General features: G+C 40.9%; 1 protein-coding gene across 1 annotated transcript in view; it reads left to right on the top strand.

Moving 5' to 3' along the window:
• The first annotated feature begins 24,049 nt into the window (after positions 1-24,049).
• LOC131218802 (endoribonuclease Dicer homolog 3a) overlaps positions 24,050-25,922 on the top strand; it is a 66,174-nt gene continuing 64,301 nt past the window's right edge. Inside the window, exons 1-3 of the mRNA XM_058213620.1 lie at positions 24,050-24,310; positions 24,393-24,573; positions 24,718-24,831. Coding sequence (XP_058069603.1) covers positions 24,192-24,310; positions 24,393-24,573; positions 24,718-24,831 — 414 coding nt within the window. The 5' untranslated portion in view covers positions 24,050-24,191. The remainder of the gene's footprint in view (positions 24,311-24,392; positions 24,574-24,717; positions 24,832-25,922) is intronic.

Below are 25,922 nucleotides of genomic sequence, written 5' to 3'. Positions count from 1 at the left end.
GCCACAGACCTGCCCCATCGGAGCTAGGGACGCTCTTGCATCTAATGCAACTGACATTTAATGCTGTGTATTTTAATGCAATTAAGTCTATTACTTAGTGTGGTGCACTTGTGCGTTAGATCTGCCTCATTTTTGTGATCATGCATTAAAATAATTTGAAAAAAGGGATTGACGGTTTGGATGCACAGATAAATCACGGTGGTCTCGCCCACAGACCTGCCCGTTCGGACCTAGGCACGGGCGGGACTGGTACGCAATCCGCGTCCTCCGCGTCCGTTTTGTTAACTTAAACGGGGAGCGTATTGGGTGAGACCTTGGCCTCACCAGGACGGATCGGCACGGAAGCGGATTGCCTAAAGAGTAAACTCTGTAAGGTAAACCATGATTTATATATTTTATCCACTCCGTCCATCCATTTTATCAGATAATTTTAGAGCTTGAACACAAAAATTAATTATATCCAGAACTCAAATGGATCACACCAAAGAAAACAGTATGAATTGAACTTCTACGGTTGCAAAATTCTTAGGGGTCACGGAAGTTTTGGATTAAGCTTATATTTGTGTTTTCCCTTCATCTATGTCTATCTGTATGATCTTATGAACAGGTTTGATGCCAAACAAACATCACTTTAGGGCATAGTAAGGTTTCGACAGCGGAAATCAGTATTACCATTGCTTCCTGTGTGATATGATCCACTTGATATTTGGATAAGCCTCAATTTTGAGCTCAACCTCTTAAATTAGCTAGAAAAAAGGGATGGACTCTGTAGGCTCAACTGTGTTTACTCAGTACGATGAGAAGGTATTAAGGGGGTGTTTGGCGCATGGTATTGGGAAGGATTAGATGAGATCCGATTACAAAAACATAATTATTGCATATGGCAGGGATTGTCCTGATGGGGTAAGCTTAATTCGATGCTATGTTTGTAATATGGTGATACAGTGAATGAATATACTCACTATCATTTGAAACTATTGGAAATAACATATATGTATTATATCTAAATTGTTCATTTGTCTTATAACCTCATTTTATGGCATGGGCCTAAAAATGAGGCAGATCCAAAACTTATGTAGCCCCGAAGAAGTTTTCAACGATAGGTATTCAATCCCCACTGCTTTCTATGGTAGGGTCCACTTGAGCTTTAGATCAACCTGATTTATTTGCCCATGCTCTAAAATGATCTCGAAAAATGGGTGGACGGTATGGATACAGCCCACACATTATGGTAGGACCTACACAACTTGTTAACATCGAGGGCCCGTTTGGACGAAGGGATTAAAAGGTAGTAGGCTGTAGCGGATGGGATTCGCCCGTCCACTCCAACCTTGTACGGCCGATGGACTGTTTGGCAGGGCGAGGAGATAAGGTGGATGTCAGTCATCCGATCTTTTGCTGGATTCGGTGACGGATTGTCTTCTCTCTCTCTCTCTCTCTCTCTCTCTCTCTCTCTCTCTCTCTCTCTCTCTACAATGCGCCTCGAGCCCAATCTCAATCGGAAACGGATTGGCTACTCCCCCTGACACCGGCCAATGGCTGGTGGTCGGTGCTCTGTGGGCGCTGCCTCCATGATGTATATGTTTCATCCATACTGTCCATCTATGTTTACAGAACATTTTACAATATAAGACCAAAAATGAGATATATTCCAATCTCCAGTGGACCACATTACACGAAACAGTGTTGAATAAGTGTCGACCATTAAAAACATTTTGTAGGCCATAAAAGCTTTGGATCAAGCTGATTTTTGTTTTTTCCCTTCATCTGGGCCTGTATGACCTAATCAACAGATTGGATATCAAATAAACAGTACAGTGGGCCTTAGGAGGATTTTAATGGTGGATATCTAATCACTATTGTTTTCGTGTGGTGTGGACTACATGAGACTTATATACCTTTAATTTTTGGGATAAAGAATTAAAATTATCTTAAAAATGGATGAACGGAATGGATGAAACATATACATCATGGTAGGGCCCACAGAGCACCGACCACCAGCCACGGGGCTGGCGTCAAGGGGAGTAGCCAATCCGTTTCCATCTCAATCCCATCCGCAGTCCATCGTATGGACGGAGAGGATGGGATGGAAGAGGGTTGAATGGCGGGAGTGGTGGCGGGAGGTAATTTTCACGCGTTGAATTTTGTTATATATTCTCTTCTTTAATGAAGATGGCCATTACAGCCACCAACATTGCCATCGTTGCTAACAAGGTACATCTTCTTCCTTCCTCCGGCATGCAATGTTGTTCATACTCTTGAATCCTACATGCATGTCATCCCACCTGGCTATGGGAGGGCCTTAGCCTTCCGAGATACATGTCCGATTTGATAGGGTTCTGTCATGGCTTCCATTACGACTGTTTGAGCTTCAAAGACGCTCTGAGAAAAACATGTCAGTGGGATTTCTTTTGTTTACAGAGGTGGTGGGTTATAGATTTTACGGTTTTTTTGTTAATTTAAAGTCAATTTTGACATCCTCATAGTGTGTTTGGAGTTCAAAGATGTTGTGGCAGTTGATGGTTTTGATTTATCGTAATTAATTTGGGAAATGATATCTGGATTTTGGGGGTTTTTGTGAAATATTATTCATACTGTTCATAAGATCTGTAGAAATCCCCCATATTCTGGATTTTCACCATTTTTGGCTTAATCACCTAGTCAATTTTGGGCATCAGATCACCCGACTGTTTGTGCTTCAAAGAATTTGCATTCAATTGAATGCTTTGATTTTATGGAATTCATTTGCTCATTGGTTTGTGGATGTTGGGAGATTTATTATATCTGACTTCAGAGACGCTGTATTCATTTGATTTGTTGGATGCATAATTATTTTTCGCGTAATGGTTTATGGATCTTGGGGGTGTCAGTGAAATTTGATTTCTACTGTTAGTTGTTAGTTAGAAAATGGGTAAAACTGGATTTTCTTATATTTTCAGTTAATATGAAATCTGACACTTTTCATTTCTCACTGACCTATTGCTCTTATTTCCAACTATGGGGTCCTCTCTGATTGTTGGATTCCAATATCTATATACAGTTCATCTGACAGTATTCGATTCCAATAGATATACACAGTTGGATACCTTCATACTACTGCAACTATAGTGATATTGTATAGCTAATGCTATAAATAATTTTTGGGAAAACTATTGGTTACTCGCAGTGAGGTCATTGATCTGCAGGTTGTGGATTAGTTAAAGATCGCTGGTATGGTCCATTTTATCCATCTACTTTACTGTTTTCCTCTCTCATTCATAGCAATTTCCTATCATGGCTTGAAACTGTTAGAAGTTTTGCTTTGATAATTATTAACCTTCTACAATTTTTTGAAATGTGTTATTGTTATGGAACATGATACAGTGGCATGTAATTGTTTTTTATTTGTATGACACAGATGTTTGTTAGGCTGTTTGCTTCAATGCATGCACTGTGGCAAAAATATTGATTTAAAAAAATATATATTTTAATAATAAAATAATATATAATATAAAAAGTTGTTTTGAAAAAACACTTTTCTGCGGGTTTTTTAGGAATAGTCCCACATGGAAAAGAGAAGAGAAAAACTTGTGGTTTATATGAAAGATGTGAAGTATTATAATATTTACCTACCTAGTCTGTGGACTATGGACCTTGCGTATTCCAGTGCGTAACCCGCGCTCAGGCTCGGTCTCAGTCTCGGTCTCGGGCACGGGCTCGGTGCGAGGGCGTGGGTATGTGAGGCAGTGTGGCTGTAGAGGCGTTAGTGACGCACTTTGCACTTCGCATATCCGCATCGTGTCGTAGAGGGTCGCTCCTACGCAACCTTGAGCGAACCGGAGCAAGACGTGTGCGAGTCGCGGTGCGACTAAGTGGCTATGGCAGGTGGCTGGTTAGCAGAGAGACTAAAGGACTGGGAGAGAAATCTCTCTGTATAAATAGAGGGACTGAAAAGAGTTGTTGCAGCAGAAACTGTAACAGCTGAGCCATTAGTGCAGGGTCCAGCTGTAACTGCTGCATGGCTAGCCTACAGCTAGAAAACGGCTAGCTGTTGTCTCACAATAGTCAGCATGCAGCAGCTTAATGGTCCATGTACAATAGTCAGAAAACGGCTATAAAACGGCTAGTTTTCCAATAACCAGAAATGACTTAATGGAATTTAAGTCTCTTGACCATAACCCCCTAGCCACCATATCCTATAAAAGGAGGACCTGGATGGGTTTCCAAACCATCTTAACTCACTCCAGCAAACCCATACGAACTGAGACAGCCAGCCCCTCTCCACTCATATATTCTAGTGTTTCCAGCAACATAGCAAGGCTTAAACTTTAGCTTGAAGAACAGACCAGCGGTGTGGTCTAGAACGGTTCAACTGAACCAGTAGCTGAAGATTTGAACTGACCTGTGCAGAAGTTTTTCTCTTCTTTTCTTCTTCTTTTGGGATTTTTTCCTTTATACTGTAATACTGCCAGAAAGTATGTAATTGAGTTCCATTTGGTGGGCCTTCGTGTTAGCTAAACGCAGACCCACACCAGGCTTATCGTATCCTATAAGCTATTTGCCTGTAACCTACCAGCATACTCAATTCACTTGAGTAGGGGTAAATAATGCTTTAAGGACAGCGTTTCAGACGTGCTTCAGCCTGTCCTGATTTCTGATTATTTTGCCTTTTCGGTTTCCACATTATACAGAAATACATTAATCTGTATAATTTCTAACAATCTTAAAGCGTTATTTTACTGATAGAAGCCGATAATGTTTCATCCATCGAGTTGATGAATCAAGACTTGATACATCTCGATCGGTTCGATAGAACCAATTTTACAAGATGGCAAGACAAGTTGAAATTTCTCCTGACGGCGCTGAAGATCTATTACATATTAGATCGAAATTTGCAAGCACTACCTGAAGCATCTGACAACGACACACCTGAACAGGTAGCTGCCTGCACCAAAAGAGCCGAAGGCGAACTCTTGTGTCGAGGACACATTCTGAACTAGGGGTGCACACGGTTCGGTTTGGTCCGGTTCTGGGGTGAAATCGGAACCGAACCGTTCCTAACGGTTCTAGGAAATTCAGAACCGGAACCGGACCATTGGCACCCTAGAACCGAACCGGAACCGAACCGTTAAAACCGGTTCAGTTCTGGATCGGTTCCACGGTTATGGGCTTTTTATAATCTAGTCCAATTGCAAGCCCATGTCCATCCATGTTGTGGTCCATTTGATGAATGGTTTAGATTTTGTATAAGGTGTGTAAAAATACATTTACGAAAATAATTATTCTAAAGAAAATAATTATAAGGTATGCTAAAATACATCGGTTTGGTTCTATGGTTCGGTTCAACGGTTCGGTTCTATGGATCGGATCCATGGTTTGGTTCTACGGATCGGTTCACGGTTCGGTTCGGTTCTACATACCCCCAAACTGAGAACCGAACCGTTGTCACCGGTTCTTGGATTTTTGGAACCGGAACCGGTGCACTCTAGAACCGGACCAAACCGGACCATTTGGTCGGTTCCGGTCCGGTTTCACGGTTCTACCGGTTAAATGTGCACCCCTATTCTAAACGCTCTCTCCGACCGCCTGTATGATCTGTACCAACAACGTCATCAGCAAAGGAGATCTGGGCCGCTCTGTAATTCAAATACAAGGCTGAAGAAGAAGATACCAACAAGTTTTTCATCGCCAGGTATTTTGACTTCAGCATGGTAGATAATAAACCGCTGCTGCCTCAAATCCAAGAATTGCAGCTAATAGTAAACAAAATCAAAGCGATAAAAATCGATCTTCCTGAATCATTCCAAGTCGGGGCTATAATCGCCAAATTGCCACCGATGTGGAAAGACTATAGAAAGAAGTTGCTGCATAAAATCGAGGACTACACACTGGAACAAATCCAGAAACACCTCAGGATTGAGGAAGAATCTCATAACTGCGATAGAAAAAATGATAACGGGAATACCTCGTCCAAGGTACATGCTGTAGAAAACACTATAACAAACATCCCGAGAAGGACGATTCCCTGAAACCTAATAAACGAAAATTCAAGAAGAACACTCAAAAGAAGAATGAAAAGTTCAAGGGCCCATGCCATGTCTGTAGAAAAACCGGGCACTATGCTCGAGTATACCGCTATCGCAAATCTAAAAAAGAGGCAAGTGTAGTAGAAGAAGGCGATACCGTGGCTATGATCACTGAGGTGAATGCCATCCAAGGCAAAGTTCCAGGTTTGTAACAACCTGTCCAACCAGTACAGTGTCCTGGGGCGTCCACGTAGGATTTTTCGCGGGACCGATCATTTAAAACATACGCGGTGGGGGTACTATAGGCTAATTAACCTAGGATTAGCCCATTTGAATGAACCAGACAGGCCATGACAAGACCAAGTGTGGGCCGCCAAGCCGGATGACCATTTACACTGAGTAATAGCCCGTACGGGCTATACCGTGACGGGGGAAGGTCAGAAAAATAAAAAAAAATTAAGGAACCATAAAGCTCACTGGGCTTGTGGACCATCGCGGACCGCGGACCCAGCGGACACCCAGAAGTGGGATCTGGCACTGACTAAATGCACCCCACCAATGTCAGGACCGAAATCTGGCGCTTGCAAATGAAACCGAGATACCAGGCTATCCAACCATCGGATCTCTTCCATATTTACGATGGAGGTCTAATGGATTTTTCTACACCCATCCACCAACTCTGGGACCCGATCGTGGAACGGTGACAGTCGACCACAAATCAGACTCGTTTTACCAAACCCCAAACCCGATCGTACCCAAAATTTGCATGGCTCTTCATCGGGCCATGAAGCATCTATCCTAAAAATTTCATAGCCAGAGGGCCACCAGAACCACTCCAATCACCAGAATAGACCCCTCAAGGTTGTTTAAAAATCAGAACCGTTTACTCAAACCTCGTAACCATCCATCTGTTTGTTCTCAAATTTTACATGGGCCCTAATCGGGCCACAGGGTGCTTACCTACCAAATTTGGTGGCCAAAGGAGTATTAGGGCCACACCAACCCCAAAAGTGAGTTCTAGTAGGCTATTTTGAAAATTTGAGGAAACTTAAGGCCAAAGGGCCCAAGTCTAGGGAATAAACCCTAGCTCCCATAACACTCTCAATTCCTACAACCACCAAGGGAGAAAGAGAGTAAAGGAGAGTGAAGGGAAGAAAGAGAGAAAGGGAGGGAGATTCAAGGTGGACCCTAAATCGAAGTGGGGCCCAAGAGAGTCAACCCTTCCGACTCCCTACCTCTCTTACAAGCAGAAACTCTCCTCTTTGACTTCAACAACCGCCCGTGGGTTGCCTAGGTAAGATATTCACCCATTCTTCTTGGAATCCATGTAGTAGATGGGATTGGCTTGGAATTCTAACATGCAAGAGCTTGTTCTAGGGATTCCGGCCGATCGACCCAAAAAGCCCTCTTTCCTATGGCGTTTTCCGAATCTCCAACAAACTGTAGGTGCAAACTCTTACTCCTAGGTGGTCTAGCACCAATTTCATTATGAGATGAATGATTTTGATTGCTTGGTTGATGCATTTAGAGAATATAGAGAAAACCTAGGAATTTATATTTATTTAGAGTGGTATGGAATTGTATGTTTTATTTGATTTCCTCACATGATGTTGTTCTTGCTCCTTACATGTGTAACGCCCTGAAATTCGAGGGTCGAGCATAACTCAGCTCCCGAGTTCCAAAACATCACTTATGCAACATAATTAATGAATGATGTATGTTGACTGTGTTAGCACATAAACATGGGATAGATTAAGCCAAAACACAGATATGATTCAGGGATAAGTGAATAAAGCAAGCGGAAGACTTATAGTAAAATATGTGTACAAGTGTAAGTCCCTGAATTACATATACAACCAGATCGTGTAAAAGTGTTATTTATCAAAATTATAAGTACAAGTTACATCATTTCAGTTCCCAAAATAGTAATCCCATAGATCCCGCGCAACAGACCGAGGCTCGCTAGAACCCGTGGCTCGCTAGAACCCGTCTGAAAACTGCATATAGGAGAAGGCAGCCTCGTCGTCATCCAGCTCCCGCTCTGCCTCAGACGTCGCATCCACATCTGCAACATCAGGGCCTAAGACAGAGTCTGGTGGGTGTGTAACACCGCCCCAGAAACGTGGGAGTGAGTGATCAACTCAGTGGAACAATAAGGCACTGGTTAACATGTTATCAGTTCAATCAAACAGTAATGATAAAGCAGAACAATTAAATAAATCCTAAGTACTCTTGTTAATGCAAGGATGAATGCAATATGATGCGTGCCCTCACACGTACACCCTCAGCGTCTTCATCTTACGTTACGCATGACATCGCCTCAAAGTGCGCCACATCTACAAAGCACATGCAAATGCGGTGCATGGATATGATTACCAAGTTGTTATTAGTCCGTTTCACACAACAGGATTGGGAAGCTAAGATACCTTCCTCATATCACCATCCAAACAGTGATCCATACTAGGGTCGTCAATCCTAGATATCTCATACGATCATATAGTTGAGGTCGTAGCAAAGGGCTCGTCACCAATCAATGCACGCCTTTCATGCCTTTACTAACACGATCGGCTCGTCACCTCCTTGCGGTATCCGGTATGCTCGAGGTCACTACAAAGGGCTCGTCACCAATCAATGTAGGCCGACAAAGACGAATATGGTGTCCCATACCACCATAATCGGCTCACGAGATTAAGTTGCTCACCGGTCACTACGGGAGGCTCGTCACCCCAGCGTAGGCCGACGCTCGACCACGGTGTCCCATACCACCATGTCCGGCTCATGAGTCTTAGCGGATCTTGTACAATGGTTATTAGGATTTCACTGGTAAGTTCGGTACCCTAGATTCAAGCAGTAGCGTCCATACATGGTTAACATACACTGGACAATCGGGTTAGTTGACGAACTCGACTAGCACGAGCGCACGTTGAATTGAACGACATGGAGTGCGCAAACACTCCGCGTGGTCGAACCACTGCCGACAACTCTAATACGACTCGGGTTCGTCTAATGCGTCTCACGTGGCGAAAGCAATCTCAACCACGACTATAGGGTCAATTACCGATTTCCTGGACTAAGGCATAGTCCCAAATACATTACACTACTACAGATATTCATATGGAATGTAAAACAGTAATGGAACAACCACTCAAATCATGGTGCATACACATCTGAAGAATATCAACTTAACATAAATGTAAGCATAGGAATGCTTGAATTTAAATAACTTGGAATGTAAATGCATAAAGGAAATCATGCGCATCCATAGAAGTATTGAGAACCACTTCTCAACGCCTGCATTTAGTGTAATCAGTTACACGTAGATCATTCATGCATTTCTACAAACACTTAGCATTCATGGAACAACATACATGACGTATGTTGGAATACATGCACTTAGACATTTCCTTTTCCCAAGGAGTTGTCATACATGCATCCAGCATACATACATGACAATTAATCATGGCAAACATAAGTGCGTATTTTATACGTATACGGTACTTTATAAATACACTTAGAATACACAAATCTCAACATATCACATGCATATCAGGAAAGCAACGCAAACATAACATTTGACATGTGAAATCTCATCCATAACAAGAATAAATCACTAACTGGGATTGAAAGCCTTGAAAACCATAACCTATACACTTAAAGTCCTCACCTTAAGCGAAGAAAGAACCGCCGAACTGATTTAGACGAGTTGTCTTCGTCAACGGCGCAAGAATACCCTAAAATAAGGATAGAAATGAGATACAACAACACCAAGTCTAATCTAAGCTCTAACACAGATTAGGGTTAGTTTAACTTACCCCGAAGGAACTCAGAATCGTCAGAGGAACGATTCAAAGTAAATGTTCAAAGGTGAAGAAGAACAAGGAAGAATCAAGATGAATCACCAACAAATCTCTCTCACTAACTCTCTCTTTTCCACTCTCTCTCCAAGCTAGGGTTAGAGAAATTCGTATGGAAATGAGAGCTAGGGTTTAAAGACTATATATAGACCTTAAAATAATGAAAATAACCCCAGGGTCAAGGTATACTTAGGTTATAACCAAAGTACGCCTTTCTCGATCCAACGAAGCACTTCTGGTGGGCCTATAACCACGAAAGGTCGGACTTAAGCTCACTGACCATGGATCTAGGTCAGGCTGAGTTTTCGTACCGACCGGCTCTTCAGATCAGCCGTGGCGGACCACACTCAATTCAACGGTCACGGAATCTCGATCAGGTCCACAAGCACTAGGATATGCCTGGGCCAACTATCCTGATCAGAGGGTGAAATTGGGTTAGAATCCAACGGTCATATAGCTTAAAATCGTCGCGCAAGCGACACGACTCAGATTTCATAAAAAGCTTATTAAATTCCAACCGTTCTCACACTCTTCACTCCGAACTCAACCAAATCGACCCAGAACATCAGATCGACTTGATTTTCGAGGTGAAGATCAAGCCCAACACGGTGACCGCAACAGCCTAAGATCATCGCCATCGGACTTTTGACGCACGGTCTAGGTCCGATCCAGATCTTTCAAAAATTCTCCAGAACAACTGGATTTAGCGATGGATCCCAGATTTCAGAGTAACGTAGCGCTCACTAATCTGCACGTTTAGAGCCATGCAGATACAATTTAAAGTGATTGATGCGAATTTCACAAGCAATCAAGTAAAACGCTAATTACCCCAAAACAACTACTTAAGGAAAGATTAGCACAGAAATTCCAAGGTCGTTACAACATGACTTGGTGCAAATTTGATGATCATTGTTGATGTCTTATTGGATTTGCTCATATGATGATGCCCTATAGCATGCGTGCCTTATTAATTTCTGTGTAATTTATTTCCATGAGTTGTAGGAAGTGACCAACTTCCTCACCAACACACACAACACACATGCACCATTGCTCATTGTAATGACCCGAAAAATTTTGTGCCAAGACTCGAGTAACTACCTTTATTTTTCTTAGAAGCTAATTGTGGGGTAATTAGCGTTAAACTCGATTGCTTGTGAAATTAGCATCAATCATTTTAAATTTGATCTGCATGACTCAAAACTTGTAAATTAGTTAGCGCTATGTTATTCTGAAATCTGAGATTCATCGCTAAATCCAGTTGCTCTTGGAAATTTTTAGAAACTTTAGATCGGACCTGGACCGCGCGTCGTAAGTCCGATAGCGATGATCTTAGGCTGTTTTGGTCACCATGTTGGACTTGGCCATCACCTCAAAAATCAAGTCCATATGATGTTCTGGGTCGATTTGATTGAGTCCGGAGTGAAGAGTATGAGAACGGTGAGAAATTAAATGTGCTTTTATGAAATCTGAGTCATGTCGCTTACGCGACGATTTTAAGTAATCTAACCGTTGGATTTTGACCCAATTTCATCCTCGGATCAGGGAAGATGGCCTAGGCATATCATAGTGCTTGTGGACCTGATCGAGATTCGGTGACCGTTGAATTGTGTGTGGTCCGTCACGGTTGATCTGTAAATCCGATCGGTACGAAAACTCAGTCTGACCTAGATCCATGGTCAATGAGCTTAAGTCCGACCGCACGTGGAAAAATGCCCATCGAAAGTGCTCCGTTGGATCGAGAGAGGCCTGTTTTGGTTATAACCTAAGTATACCTTGGCCCTGGGGTTATTTTCATCAATGTTAGGCCTATATATAGACCTTAAAACCCTAACTCTCTTTTCCATATGAATTTTCTAACCCTAGCTAAGAAAGAGAGAAAAAGAGAGAGAGAAAGTGAGAGAGAAGTTGGTGAATCATCTTAGATTCTTTCCTATTACTCTACATCCTTAAACCACCACTTTTGAATTGTTGTTCCATTACTGTTTTAAATTCAATATGAATATTTGTTGTAGTGGAATATGTTTGGGACTATGAATAGTTTAGGAAATCAGTAACCGGCCTTGAGTTCGTGGCTGAGGTTGCTTTCGCCATGAAGGACGTGATTTGACGAACCCGAGTTGTATTAGAGTTGTCGGCAGTGGTTTGGCCACACGGAGTGTTTGCGCACTCTATGTCGTTCAACCCAACGTGCACTCGTGTTAATCGAGTTCGTCAAGTAATCCGATTGTCCGATGTATGTTCACCATGACGCTATTATTTGAATCTAGGGTACCAAACTTACCAGTGCAAATTCTGTTAACCATTGTACCTTGATCCACTAAGACTCATGAGCCGGACATGGTGGTATGGGACACCGTGGTCGAGCTGTCGGCCTACGCTGGGGTGACGAGCCTCCCCGTAATGACCAGTGAGCAACCAAACTCGTGATCCAATTATGGTGGTATGGGACACTATATTCGTGTTGTCGGCCTACATTGATTAGTGACAAGCCCTTTGTAGTGACCTCGAGCATACCTGGATACCGCATAGAGGTGACGAGCCTTATTGTAGTAACGAAGGTATGATAGGCGTGCATTGATTAGTGACGAGCCCTTTGCAGCGACCTAAAATCCTATGATCGTATGAGATGATCTAGGACTGACGACCTTAGAATGGATCACTGTTTGGACGTTGATATGAGGAAGGTACCTTAGCTTCCCAATCCTGCTGTATGAAAAGGACTAATAACAACTTGGTAATCATGTTCATGCACCGCATTTGTATGTGCCTGGAAGAGGTGGAGCACTTTGAGGTGATGTCATGCGTAACGTAAGATGAAGATGCTGAAGGTGTATGCGCAAGGGCACGCATCATTCTACATACATTCTTGCACTAACAAGAGTACTTAGGACATGTTTGATTGTTCTTCTTTATCATTACTGCTTGATTGAATTGATAACATGTTAACCTTTGCTTTATTGTTCCACTGAGTTGATCACTCACTCCTACGTTCTGGGGCAGTGTTAAACACCCACCAGACTCTGTCTTAGTTACAGATATTGATGCGACCCTTAAGGCAGAGCAGGAGTTTGAGGATGATGAGGCTACATTTTCTTTCATGCAGTTTTCAGGCGGGTTCTAGTGAGCCTTGTTCTTATGCGTGGGATTCTAGGATTTCTTTTTGGGAATAGATGATGTCATTTGATACTTGTAATTTTGATAGTAACACTTGTAATGTGACTTGGTATGTATATGCATTTCAGGGATTTGCACATGTACACATATATTTCTTTAGGTCTTCCGCTTGCGTTTTTCACTTATCCCTGAATTATGTTTGCAGTTTGGCTTAATCTATTCCATGTTTTATGTACTCTTACAGACAACATACATCCATCATTCAATATGTTGCATAAGTGATGTTTTGAAACTCGGGAGATGAGTTATGCTCGGCCCCCGAATTTCAGGGCGTTACACTCATAAATTGTGTTAGCTTGCTTATTAGGAGAATCTGAATTATATATTGAGGTGTGAGAACATGATGATGATTTTGCTAGTTTATAACCCTGTCCGTTGACATGTTGTGGACCACCATCCAAACCCTAGCGTTGGTCAAGAAAATAAGGAGAGTTAAGGCAGTCCCGTTGGTATGACCGCCTTGAGGCTAAACCCATGAATTTGGGCGAGTGTATGTAGGCGACAGTATTTAGACTACATGGGTTGCTTGCATCCGATGTCGTTCCGCTATGCACTTGCCTGGATTCGTGCGGTCTAGCCTACTGTCTGACCAATGATTGTTAACCCTGTTTGCTCACACTTGTATGGAACCTTGGACACCCTACAACCGTTGTAGCTCATCAATAACCCACTTGGAATTAGTCCACAGCCTCGTGAGCCGAGCATGGTGGAATGGGACACTATATCTGAGTTGTCGGCCTACGCTGGGGTACCGCGCCTCCTCATAGTGACCGCGAGCGATCCCTTTCCCTTGGCACTCCTCTTGTGCTTGAAGTCGGGGATGAGGAACCCGACGGGACCACGGACCGCGGGGCCTCGGCCTCACACATTGGGGGGGTCTTGGCCTCGCACCCAGATTAGGGCATTAATACGCGGGGTGTGCCAAATTTCCCAATCGGCTGGATGAATAGACCTAACTAATAATTCAGTTAACACGATCGCATTGCATCGCACTAGTTAGGATGGCGACTCGGCAGTCGAGGTCGTACTGAGGGAGTGTTGTCATTTGCGATCGTTAGATAGCATCGCTCGAGGGAACATTGTGGTGAGGGCATGCATCATGTCATGCTGCATACATGCGCATTAATAAGATTACTTAGACGTATGTGATTGTCTGCTTTTCATTAAGATCATATTATAATTGATGTCTATGATAACTTAAGGTTAATAGCACCCACTGAGTTGATCACTCACTCCCACTCTGGGACGGTATTTTAAAACACCAACCAGACCCATTCATAGATGCAGGTGACTCGGGACTGGAGGAGCCTGGCGAGGTGAGCTTGGACGAGGAGGACGAGCTATCATACTTCCAGCTGATGGAGGGCTCTATGCCCGCTTGAGGGGCGGGATTGGATGGCTGGGCAATGGGCCCAGCCTCATTCTTTTTGGACATAATATTCTTTTGTTGTTTTGGTTGGGCAACGCCTTGTGCGATCCATTCATATTTTGGACCTGTATATATATATGACAGACCTCTTTCATTTCAGCAGACTAGCGTGTTTATGTTTCATGATCAGAAAATTTCAGGCTGCGCAACTTAAACAGATTTAACGCATATTAATAAAATCTGTTAATAGTGACTCTCGGGAACTCGGGAGTTAAGCATATGCGCGACCCCGATTTTCAGGGTGTTACAAGATTGGTGGTATGATACTACCGCTACTATACATGTGTGCTACGACAAATCAGCCTTCAAAACCTATGAGGAATTAATCGATGGCCAAGAAGTCCAAATGGGTAATGATATCCGATCGAAGGTCGTCGGCAAAGGGATTATCGAACTGATATTCACCTCTGGAAAGAAAGTAATTTTAACTAATGTATTGCACGTCCCAGACATGAGGCGAAACTTAGTTTCTGGGGATCTTCTGGGAAAACCAGGCATACGGGTGGTGTATGAGTCAGGTAAACTGATTCTGTCCAAAAATGAAAATTTTGTCGGAAAGGGATATGCTTGTAATGGAATGGTTAAGTTTTCTCTGAATGAAAGTAGCACTTCTGCGTATATGGTTGAATCCGCTGGGCTGTGGCATGATAGACTAACCCATATAGGGTATAGTACCTTGAAGTTTATGGCTAGGAATGGTTTAATCTCATACACAGATAATGAAACCAAAAAATGTGAAGTGTGCATAAGATCCAAAATGATAAAGAAATCTTTTTCAAGTGTTGAAAGATCGTCTCAAATATTGGATCTTGTGCACAGTGATATCTGTGAGTTAAACGGCATTCTTACTCGTGGAGGTAAAAGGTACTTCATAACCTTTATAGATGATTGCTCTAGGCATGTGTATGTGTACCTATTAAAGAGTAAAGATGAAGCATTAAACATGTTTAAAATATATAAAACAGAAGTAGAAAATCAACTGAATAAGAAAATAAAAATTCTCCGTAGCGATAGAGGAGGAGAATACTTCTCCAATGAATTCGATAACTTCTGTGAAGAACATGGACTGGTACATCAATATATAGCGCCATATACACCTCAACAAAATGGTATAGCTGAAAGGAAGAATAGAACATTAGTAGAAATGGTCAACTCAATGTTGATAAAAGCAAAGTTGCCACTAAGTCTATGGGGAGAGGTACTGCTTGCAGCATGTCATATAATAAATAGAATTCCATCTAAAAAATATAAAATATCTCCATATGAAACATGAAAAGGTAAAAAACCTAACCTAAAATATCTAAAAGTGTGGGGGTGTCTTGCATATTGCAGAACCCCTGATCCAAAAAGAACTAAGTTAGGACCAAGAGCTATTAAGTGCGCCTTCGTAGGGTATGCACAAAATAGTAAAGCTTACAGACTTCTAGACATAGAGTCTAATACAATAATAGAATCAAGAGATGTTGAGTTCTTTGAGAACTCACTATCCTTAGAGTGAAAGGATAATGAAATCCAAACTCCTAATAGAGAACCAGATAGCACAGCTTCACAGATGGTGGAAGCTCCTATTGAGCCTCGTAGAAGTCAAAGGACAAGAATAGAGAAGAGTCTATGAGATGACTATATAGACTCACAACGTGTCATTTTTTATCTTGTAGAAGGAGATAGAGAAAATGTTATAAGAAAAATACATATAGTAATGACTATAGAAGATGATCCTAAAACATATAAAGAGGCCATATCTTCTAGAGACTCAGCTTTCTGGAAAGAAGCTATAAATAATGAAATAGAATCAATATTATCAAATCAAACATAGGAACTAGTTAACTTACCTCTAGGTTCTAGACCCATAGGTTGTAAATGAGTATTTAGGAAGAAATATCACACTGATGGGACTATCCAAACCTTTAAAGCTCGACTAGTAGCTAATTTAGACAAAAAGAATGAATAGATTACTTTGACACATACTCTACTGTAGCTAGGATAACATCCATTAAGATATTATTTGCGCTAGCTTCCATACATCATCTTCACATCCACCAAATGGATGTAAAGACTGCATTCCTGAATGGTAACCTCAACGAGGAAGTATACATAAAACAACCTGAAGGATTCGTTATACCAGGAAATGAAAACAAAGTATGTAAATTAGTCAAATCATTATATAGATTAAAACAAGCATCAAAATAGTGGCATGAGAAGTTTGATTCCAAAATACTATCTCATGGTTTCATGCATAATGTAGCAAACAAATGCATATATTCTAAAGTAGATTGTAGTTACATCATTATTATTTGTCTATATGTTGATGACATGTTAATAATAAGTAATAAAATGAAAGGTGTAACTGAAACAAAAGGATTTCTATCTTCCGTATTTAAAATGAAGGATCTTGGATAAGTTGATACCATTCTTGGTATCAAAGTTAAAAAACATTGTGGGGGTTATGTTTTGTGTCAATCTCATTATATTGAGAAGATACTAAACAAGTTTAATCATCTAAATATAAAAGAAGCAAAGATCCCATTTGATCCAAGTATCAAGCTAAAAGAAAATACTGGAAGAATAGTTGCACAATTAGAATATGCGAGTGCTATAGGAAGTCTTATGTATGTTATGCAATGCACTAAACCTGATATCGCATATGCTGTGAGTAAACTTAGTAGGTTTACTAGTAATCCCAATACTGAACACTATAATGCAATAAGTAGAGTCCTTGGTTACTTAAAAGCAACCAAAGACTTAGGACTATTCTATTCAGAGTTTCCTGCCGTATTGGAAGGATATACCGATGCGAGCTGGATATCGAGTGCAGGGGACAACAAGTCTACTACAGGGTGGGTATTCACCTTAGGAGGTGCAGCTGTATCTTGGGGATCCAAGAAACAGTCTTGCATAACGCATTCGACTATGGAGTCTGAATTTATAGCCCTGGCTGCAACAGGCAAAGAGGCTGAGTGGCTAAGGGATCTTCTATTAGAAATTCATTTCTGTGTAAAGCCTATATCGACTGTGTTACTACATTGTGATAGTGAAGCCACATTAGCTAAAGCCTATAGCGGGACTTATAATGATAAGTCTAGACATATTAGTCTTCGACATGATTATGTCAGACAATTGATTCGAGATGGAATCATTGCTATTTCTTATGTGAAATTAAGCAATAACCTGGCAGATCCTCTCACTAAACCTCTACCGAGAGAGGTAGTAAAGGATACATCTAGAGGAAAGGGTTGAAACTCTTCAACCAAAGTTCCACCAATGATGGTAACCCAACCTACAGTCAGAAAATCTCTAATTTTGGGTTTAATGGGTAAGAACAGGTCACTGATATGTGGAAAGTTTTTCAGCACTAAAATTATAAAACCTCATCCATAATAGATAAGTGCTGAGCATTACGATAGAGGGTTGAGTCTTAGAACTCTTAATGAAATTCAGTCTATAAGGACAAGTATCTTATAGTAACGGAGATACTGGAAGGATTTCACCTATATGAACGTAGAGATGGTGCCGTCTCTCATGAGAGTTAGGAGTTTTTCTCTCGGGATCGTTCATGAATTAGGATAAGCACATGACTATTAATTGTGCTCAGCAAGATTGTGGGAACTCTAACAAACACATAGCGAATATGTGTGTGATATTTTCAATTCTGTTATCTAGGAATAATTGGTTCAAAGCTGCGGCTACCAGTCATTTCGACAAAGTTTTGAAATACTTACACTAAGGAAAGATTAAAATCGAAAGATACCTTTCTTTATGCATATAAGCAAATTATTTTGGCAGTATTGTTTAATCGAGAAAATATTTTTATAAAAATCAAGTGCGGGATTGTTGCAAAAATATTGATTTTAATAAAAAAATATTTTAATAATAAAATAATATATAATATAAAAAGTTGTTTTGAAAAAACACTTTTCTGCGGGTTTTTTGGGAATAGTCCCACATGAAAAAGAGAAGAGAAAAACTTGTAGTTTATATGAAAGATGTGGAGTATTACAATATTTACCTACCTAATCCGTGGACTATGGACCTTGCGCACTGGAACACCCGCGCGGGCGCTCGCGCTCGGGCTCGGTCTTGGTCTCGGTCTCGGGCACGGGCACGGGCTCGGGCTCGGGCTCAGGCTCGGTGCGAGGGCGTGGGCATGTGAGGTAGTGTGGCTATAGAGGTGCTAGTGGCGCACTTTGCACTTCGCATGTCTGTATCGTGTCGCAGATGGTCGCTCCTACGTGACCTTGAGCGAACCGGAGCGAAACGTGTGCAAGTCGCGGTGCGACTAAGTGGCTATGGCAGGTAGCTGGTTAGCAGAGAGACTAAAGGATTGGGAGAGAAATCTCTCAGTATAAATAGAGGGACTGAAAAGAGCTGTTGCAGCAGAAACTGTAACAGCTGAGCCATTAGTGCAGGGTCCAGCTGTAACTGCTGCATGGCTAGCCCAATAGCTAGAAAATGGCTAGCTGTTGTCTCACAACAGTCAGCATACAGCAGCTTAATGGTCCATGCACAACAGTCAGAAAACGGCTAGTTTTTCAATAGTCAGAAATGGCTTAATGGAATTTAAGTCTCTTGACCATAACCCCCTAGCCACCATAGCCTATAAAAGGAGGACCTGGATGGGTTTCCAAACCATCTCAACTCACTCCAGCAAATCCATATGAACTGAGACAGCCTGCCGCTCTCCACTCATATATTCTAGTGTTTCCAGCAACATAGCAAGGCTTAAACCTTAGCTTGAAGAACAGACCAGCGGTGTGGTCTAGAACGGTTCAACTGAACCAGTAGCTGAAGATTTGAACTGACCTGTGCAGAAGTTTTTCTCTTCTTTTCTTCTTCTTTTGGGATTTTTTCCTTTATACTGTAATACTGCCAGAAAGTGTGTAATTGAGTTCCATTTGGTGGGCCTTCGTGTTTGCTGAACGCAGACCCACACCAGGCTGTCGTATCCTAGAAGCTATTTGCCTGTAACCTACCAGCATACTCAATTCACTTGAGTAGGGGTAAATAACGCTTTAAGGACAACGTTTTAGACGTGCTTCAGCTTGTCCTGATTTCTGATTATTTTGCCTTTTCGGTTTCCACATTATACAGAAATATATTAATCTGTATAGTTTCTAACATGCACCACTGCCACTGGTTTAGATTTACACAAATCTTTGTTTGGTTGATGGCGTGAAATAAATCTAACCAAGGGCCTCTTCTTTTCATCTTTGTTGATTTTAAAAAGTTTAGTCACCTAGTTGAAGTCTGTTTAGTGCAAGATACGGAAGTGCACAGTCCTTAGTTTACATATTGAAGATAAATGTAAGAATGATCCCTTATAGATAAATGTAAGAATGACCATGTCCTCTTACAGATAAATGTAAGAATAATCCCTTGTCATAGTTGTAGCAAAACAAATATCTTGGCTTTCAAAATTGAGCTGCATACAAATTGGGTTAGTATAAGTAGACCATGTCCCATCCGATCGTCGTATGTGGCCTACATTAACATCCATTTGGACTATATACCCATATACCGAGTCAAACGGATGGCCTAAATAGCTAGTTTGCTGATTGTGAGACCCACAGGTCCAACAGAAACTGAATCATACATCATTTATGTCATGCAAATGATTTATTATGTTTTGTATATCAATCATAAAGCCTTGAATAACCAATTGTTCAGAATTTTTCGGTTTTTGCAAATTCAGTGTGCTATTATGTCATGCAAATTTAGAAATTTTATCATATCTATCGCTCTACATCAACCACTTCTTGGTGCATATATAATTGTACAACCTATATATTCCATATAGTTGTATAAATTAGCCAACAATACTATTATCATTTTTAAATTGTATGGCTGTTGCAAATGTCAAAATGGTTTTACTTGTGCCAACTTTATTAAATTTTTGGTGCAAATTGAAATGTATTCGGGATTCCACAAATTTTTTTTTTTGTCGTTTTTTTTTTTGGGCTAGTGAATTGTCTAGACTTCTCATAGAGTCTCCATATGTTCAGGTTGTCACTGTATTTGTTGAGATGGACATCCATCACGCCACCACCTCCTCTATCCGACAGACCTCACAGCCGATCATGGAAGTGGTTAGGAGGGCCACGTTAACTGATGATCTTGGCCTATCGGACAACGGGAGACTCGTGGCCATTTTGGTTGGCGTGATGGTTTTTTTTTTTTTTTTTTTGCGTTGTTTATAATTTTTAAATTTTTAGAAATTATTGGTGTTGTAATATTGAGGATCACAATCCTTGGTTTTTTAGGGTTCGTGTGGTCTATGAATGTTAGGTTGAACTGGCCATAGCAGCCGTTTAGATTCGTTTGGATCATAGCTAATGCTTTCGGTTACTCTTGTTTACTCTTGTATCACACCACCATCATATGGTGTGGTCCTATAAATACATGGACATGTAGTACGGGAGACCATTACATTGATGCACATGATAACAATCGACGTGGTGTCACCCGATGCATATTTGGACGGCAAGAAAGCAACTGATACCCGATACATCATGTTTTCAAAAGTATTTTGTGTATGATTACCCCAACATATCAGCAAAAAATAAAATAAAATGAATGAAATGGATGAAACACATCCATAAATGTGCGGCCCATGAATCTAATCCGGTTGTATATGAGGAGACAAGGCTGTGGATTGCGTACTGAGTTACCCAGTACACTCTTACCATATTGATTTAACTTTGTTTGGCCCACCGTCAGTGAATCTGATCTATTACGCTATTTATGAGATTTTTTCCGTCTTATTTTACGGTTTGAAACCATAAATTAGGCATGCCCGAAATCACGTAGACCATAACATAGGAAATAGATGAAATAATGATTTCCACTGCTGAACCATAATAGGGAGCACATTAATATTTATTTTTCATCCAACTTGTTCGTAGGATTAAAAAACCATGGATAAAGGAATAAAAAAAATACAAACCTAATTCGATACTTATGCGGCCCCCAACAAGATTTCAATAGTATACGTTCATTTCCTACTGTTACCTGTTATGACGTCCAAATTGGGTATTGGATTTGCTTAATTTTTAGGTTCAAGGCCTAAAATTATCTGGTAGAATGGATGGACGGAGTGGATACAATGCATGCATCGTGGTGGACCCCACAGAGTTAATTCAATAAGCAATCCCCTTCTTGCAAATACGAGGCACGCATATGATAACAGGAGAGCCCAATCTCACCTTCATGCACAATTGCCACTTCCCAAACACGTTAGTGGGTGGAATGAATGGGATTGCATGCAATCCAATGCCCGGCCAAACAGGTTCTATAGTTGAAATCCCTGGACTACCCTGATCGTCCAAACAGGCACCTCCATTGGACGCTGGATTAAGGAAGACGATTGGATTGGGGACAATCCATTGACCAGCCATTAAGAACCTTGGTTTGTGTGCAATCCATCCAAATCTGGCTGAATCCCTTTCAATCCCTCGTCGAAACGAGCCCGGGGTGGAATTGGCACAAGACCCAATGCAATTCCATCTAATCTAGCTCCAAGTTTTTTATGTTCTTCCCAAACATTAAGTGGAATTGGCATAGGAACAAATGCAATTCCATCCCAACTAATCTATCTAATACCATGCGCCAAACCCTAGATATTTGCATATTCACCACGTCACGGTGAGTTACACCCTGTTAACGGCTTTTATGAAAAATACGCCTAATAGCAACTCACACGCAAACCTATGGTTGATATCATATCCCATGGCTCAAATGAGCTGTAAATCAATTTGGGTCTGCTCCCAACGGTTGATAACGGAAACGGATGGGCTGGTGTACCTCACACCACCTATATAGCTGCTGTATTGACATCAGCAAGTTCTGTGGGTCTAATCACGAGGTATCTGTTATATCCAAACCGTCCATCCATTTGGCCAGCTAGTCTCAAGGCTTCAGACTAAAAATAAGACATATATGATAATAAAGTGGACCACTCTGCAAAAAGTAGTTGGGGGAGTGAACGTCTACCATTGAAACCCTTTTTGGGGTCACAAAAGTTTTGGACTATTATTAAATTTGTTTATCTTCTTCGTTCAGGTATTTATGACCTTATTAACATATTGGATGGAAAATAAACATTATGGTGGGCCCTACAAATTTTTTATTGGTGAAAATCATTATCTCCCTTGCTATTTATGATGAGGTCTACATGATCTTTGAATATGATTTATTTTCTGGATAATACTCTAAAATGATCTCTAAAAATAGATAAACGGTATATATATATATAAGACATACATCACTGTGGCCCCGTAAAACTTTGATCGCCTTTGAATCGTACGTATAACTCAGAGCTCCGGGAATGTCAATACTCGGCTTCGCACGACACGTACACACAGCAGCTATACAGCTTCTGTGAGGTACACTAGTCAATCCACTTCCGTTGAGAACGGACGCAGATTTCCTGCTAAAGCCTTTCAAAGGAAATTCCTGCGCTGGGATCGTACGTGGGGCCTATTGTGGAATCGACCCCGTTCATCCGTTTTTTAAAATCATTATAGAACAGAAGCCCAAAAGTGAGCAGGATTCAAGACTTAAGTGGCCGTATTTAACGGAAAAGGTAGTTAGGTGAATTTCTACTGTTGAAGCCTCTCTAGGTTTGGCAGTGACGTTTACATGACATCTATACCGTTAATAACCGGACGAATTGAAAAAACAAATATTAAAATGATTCAAAACTGCTATGGCTCACAACTATTTCAACTGTGGACGTTTAATTATCACTTTTTCAGCTCACTTAGACATCGGATACGTTTCATTTTTAGCATGGACGGAGAGGATTTCGTACAAACATCGCAGTGGGTCCCACATGAGTTTCCAGCACAGGAACTTCATGCTAAAGGCTTTCGCAGGAAATTCGCGTCCGTTGATAGCCAAGGATAGATTCTGATGTACGGAGTGGATTATAGATACATAACTGGTGAGACATACGGTGTTTTAGGGCTGCATTAAAAGCTGTTGGAGTCCGAAGTCCAAAATTCTCAAGAGTCCTCTCCGGGAGCGGATTAGGTGGGAACCGGGACTCACCCGAGACGGTGTGGCCTTTACCGTGGAGCCTACATTTACGTATTTATTTTATATCCACACCGTCCATCCGTTTTTTCATATCATTTCAGGGAATTATCCCAAAAATGAAGTAGATCCAACAATCAGGTGGACAATAATATAGGAAACAGTAGTGATTGACCATTTAAAGGCCACAAAAATTATGAATTAAGCTGATAATTTATTTTTTTCTCTTCATCCAAGATTATGTGACCTTATCAACAGATAGGATGGCAAATAAACACTACATAAACATTAATATGTGCCCTAAGAATCTTTTAATGGTAGGGTGTTCAATCATCACTGTTTCATAGATACGGTCCACCTGATAATTTCATTTACTTAATTCTTGGGATGATGCTCTAAAATGATATGTAAAAACGGATGGACGGAGTGGATACAAAATAAATACATAAAGGTGGGCCCCACAGTAAGGGCCGAACTGTATCGGGTGAGTCCTCTGTCTCACGTAATCCGCTTCCGTCCTCTCCTAGCAAGGGCGAGAAAGCGCAAAAAAAAAAAAACGGAAATTATAAAAAAGTCACGCGCCCGTTTCTCTTCACGCCTTTGGCGCGCACTCACTCTCTCTCCCTGCCTCTCTCTTCTGAGAGAATCGGAAGTACGGAAAAATTGCAGCTTTTTCTAGGGTTTCTCTTCTTCAGCTCCATGTCTTCTACAGCATCCCCAGCGAATCCCTTGAAACGGCCCCTCGAGGACGGAGGACCCATGGCGCCTGCGAAGAAACCAGCAGTCGCCGAGTCTCCGAGGGATTTCGATCCCAGAAGGTGCTTCTCTTTCTCGGCATTCCTTCCCTGATCGATTCCGATATCGTCTTTAATTTCATTGGTTCTTTTTTGTGATTTTTAGTTACCAAATCAAGGTCCTCCAAATCGCATTACGGAGGAACACGATTGCAGTGCTTGAAACCGGAGCAGGGAAGACAATGATTGCAGTGATGTTAATGAAGGAGGTTGGAAAAGCTATGAAAGTTAGCAATGATAATAGGTTGATTATTTTCATGGCACCGACTGTTAATCTTATCAATCAGGTGAAGTAGTTAAAAAAAGTCTATTTTTTGAAATTTGTTCTATAAATTAGCTTGTTCGAATGATGGGAGCTTTATTTTTTATCTTTATCCTTCTTCTTCTTTCAATGTGGTTTTGATTTCGGTATCTTTGTTTTTGCATTGCAGCAATTTGAAGTAATAAAAACCCACACAGATTTCAAAGTTGCGGAGTATTACGGAGACAAGGGAGTAGATAACTGGAGTGCTCAATCTTGGGAGAAAGAAATCAGCACACAAGAAGTACAATTTTTTTTTTTTAAAAATTTAATAATAATAATAATAATATTATTATTATTTTAAATTTATTATGCACCCGAATGTATTATGTGCATGAGAGTAGGCATTGCAAATTTTGGATTATGGGAAGATTCAACAATGCAATTCTTTATGACTAAGAAAGAATGGGATTTTTTTGAAGAAAACTGGGAAAGATTAGGAATTTTTATAATTTTGTTATTCTCTCTTCTTAGGCCTGGCAATGGGTGGGTGTCTGGCCCAGATTTTGAAATGGTGGGGTGGGGCCTATTTAAAATATTGATTTTGCCTGGCCCATTGCTAGCCATATCTCCTCTATCATTATGTGCAATGTGGTGTGTTTTATATATAAAAGAGAGTTAACAATGGTCCTTGTTTTGAGTTTTTTTTTTTTTTTTGTTGTAAATTTTTATTTATAAGGAAATTATCTAATACAACTAGTTTTTCTCAGACTTATGATAGAAGACACGTGGGAAGTCCAATCATTGATCTGGAATGTTAATTCATTCTAGCCAACACTTGGCTGGGATGATGGAAGTATCACACCAATCAGATGATACTAACCATTTGATCAGTAGCATGAAAAAAGGAATGGTCAAGATTGAGCCGATAAAAATAGGTGCAATTATCAACATGAAGCATCTATGCTGTTGGATTGACCTTTGATCGCTTAGGATTTTAAATAAAAACTTTGGGCCTGTCTGGGAACAATGAAAGCTTTGGGGAAGAAATCGACTTCCATGGGTATCGTCATCTCCACTCTATGAGAAAAAGAGTGTACGGAAATCAATTTGAATTCTAAGGTTTTACTCAAAAGTGTATGGAAATCAATTTCAATTTCTAAGGTTTTACTCCAAAAACATGGAGATCTATTTCTTTCAAAGGATCTGATAAATGTAAATTTCCAAGTTTATGAGAGACAGTTGCCACCGTTTGGCCGTTTACCTTTCAGCATTTCCATGGAAAGCTGCACTCAATCCAAACAGTGGAATTATTGTAGGATTACACACTCTTACATTTCCTGGGGATTTCGTAGGGGTTTTCCATGTCCATGTTTTTGATTCTCTCAATTCAAA

This window comes from Magnolia sinica, chromosome 11 (assembly GCF_029962835.1).
Source record: "Magnolia sinica isolate HGM2019 chromosome 11, MsV1, whole genome shotgun sequence".
Classification (NCBI taxonomy): domain Eukaryota; kingdom Viridiplantae; phylum Streptophyta; class Magnoliopsida; order Magnoliales; family Magnoliaceae; genus Magnolia; species Magnolia sinica.
The sequence above is the reverse complement of the archived record's forward strand: the minus strand, read 5'-3'. Positions and strand labels throughout refer to the sequence as shown.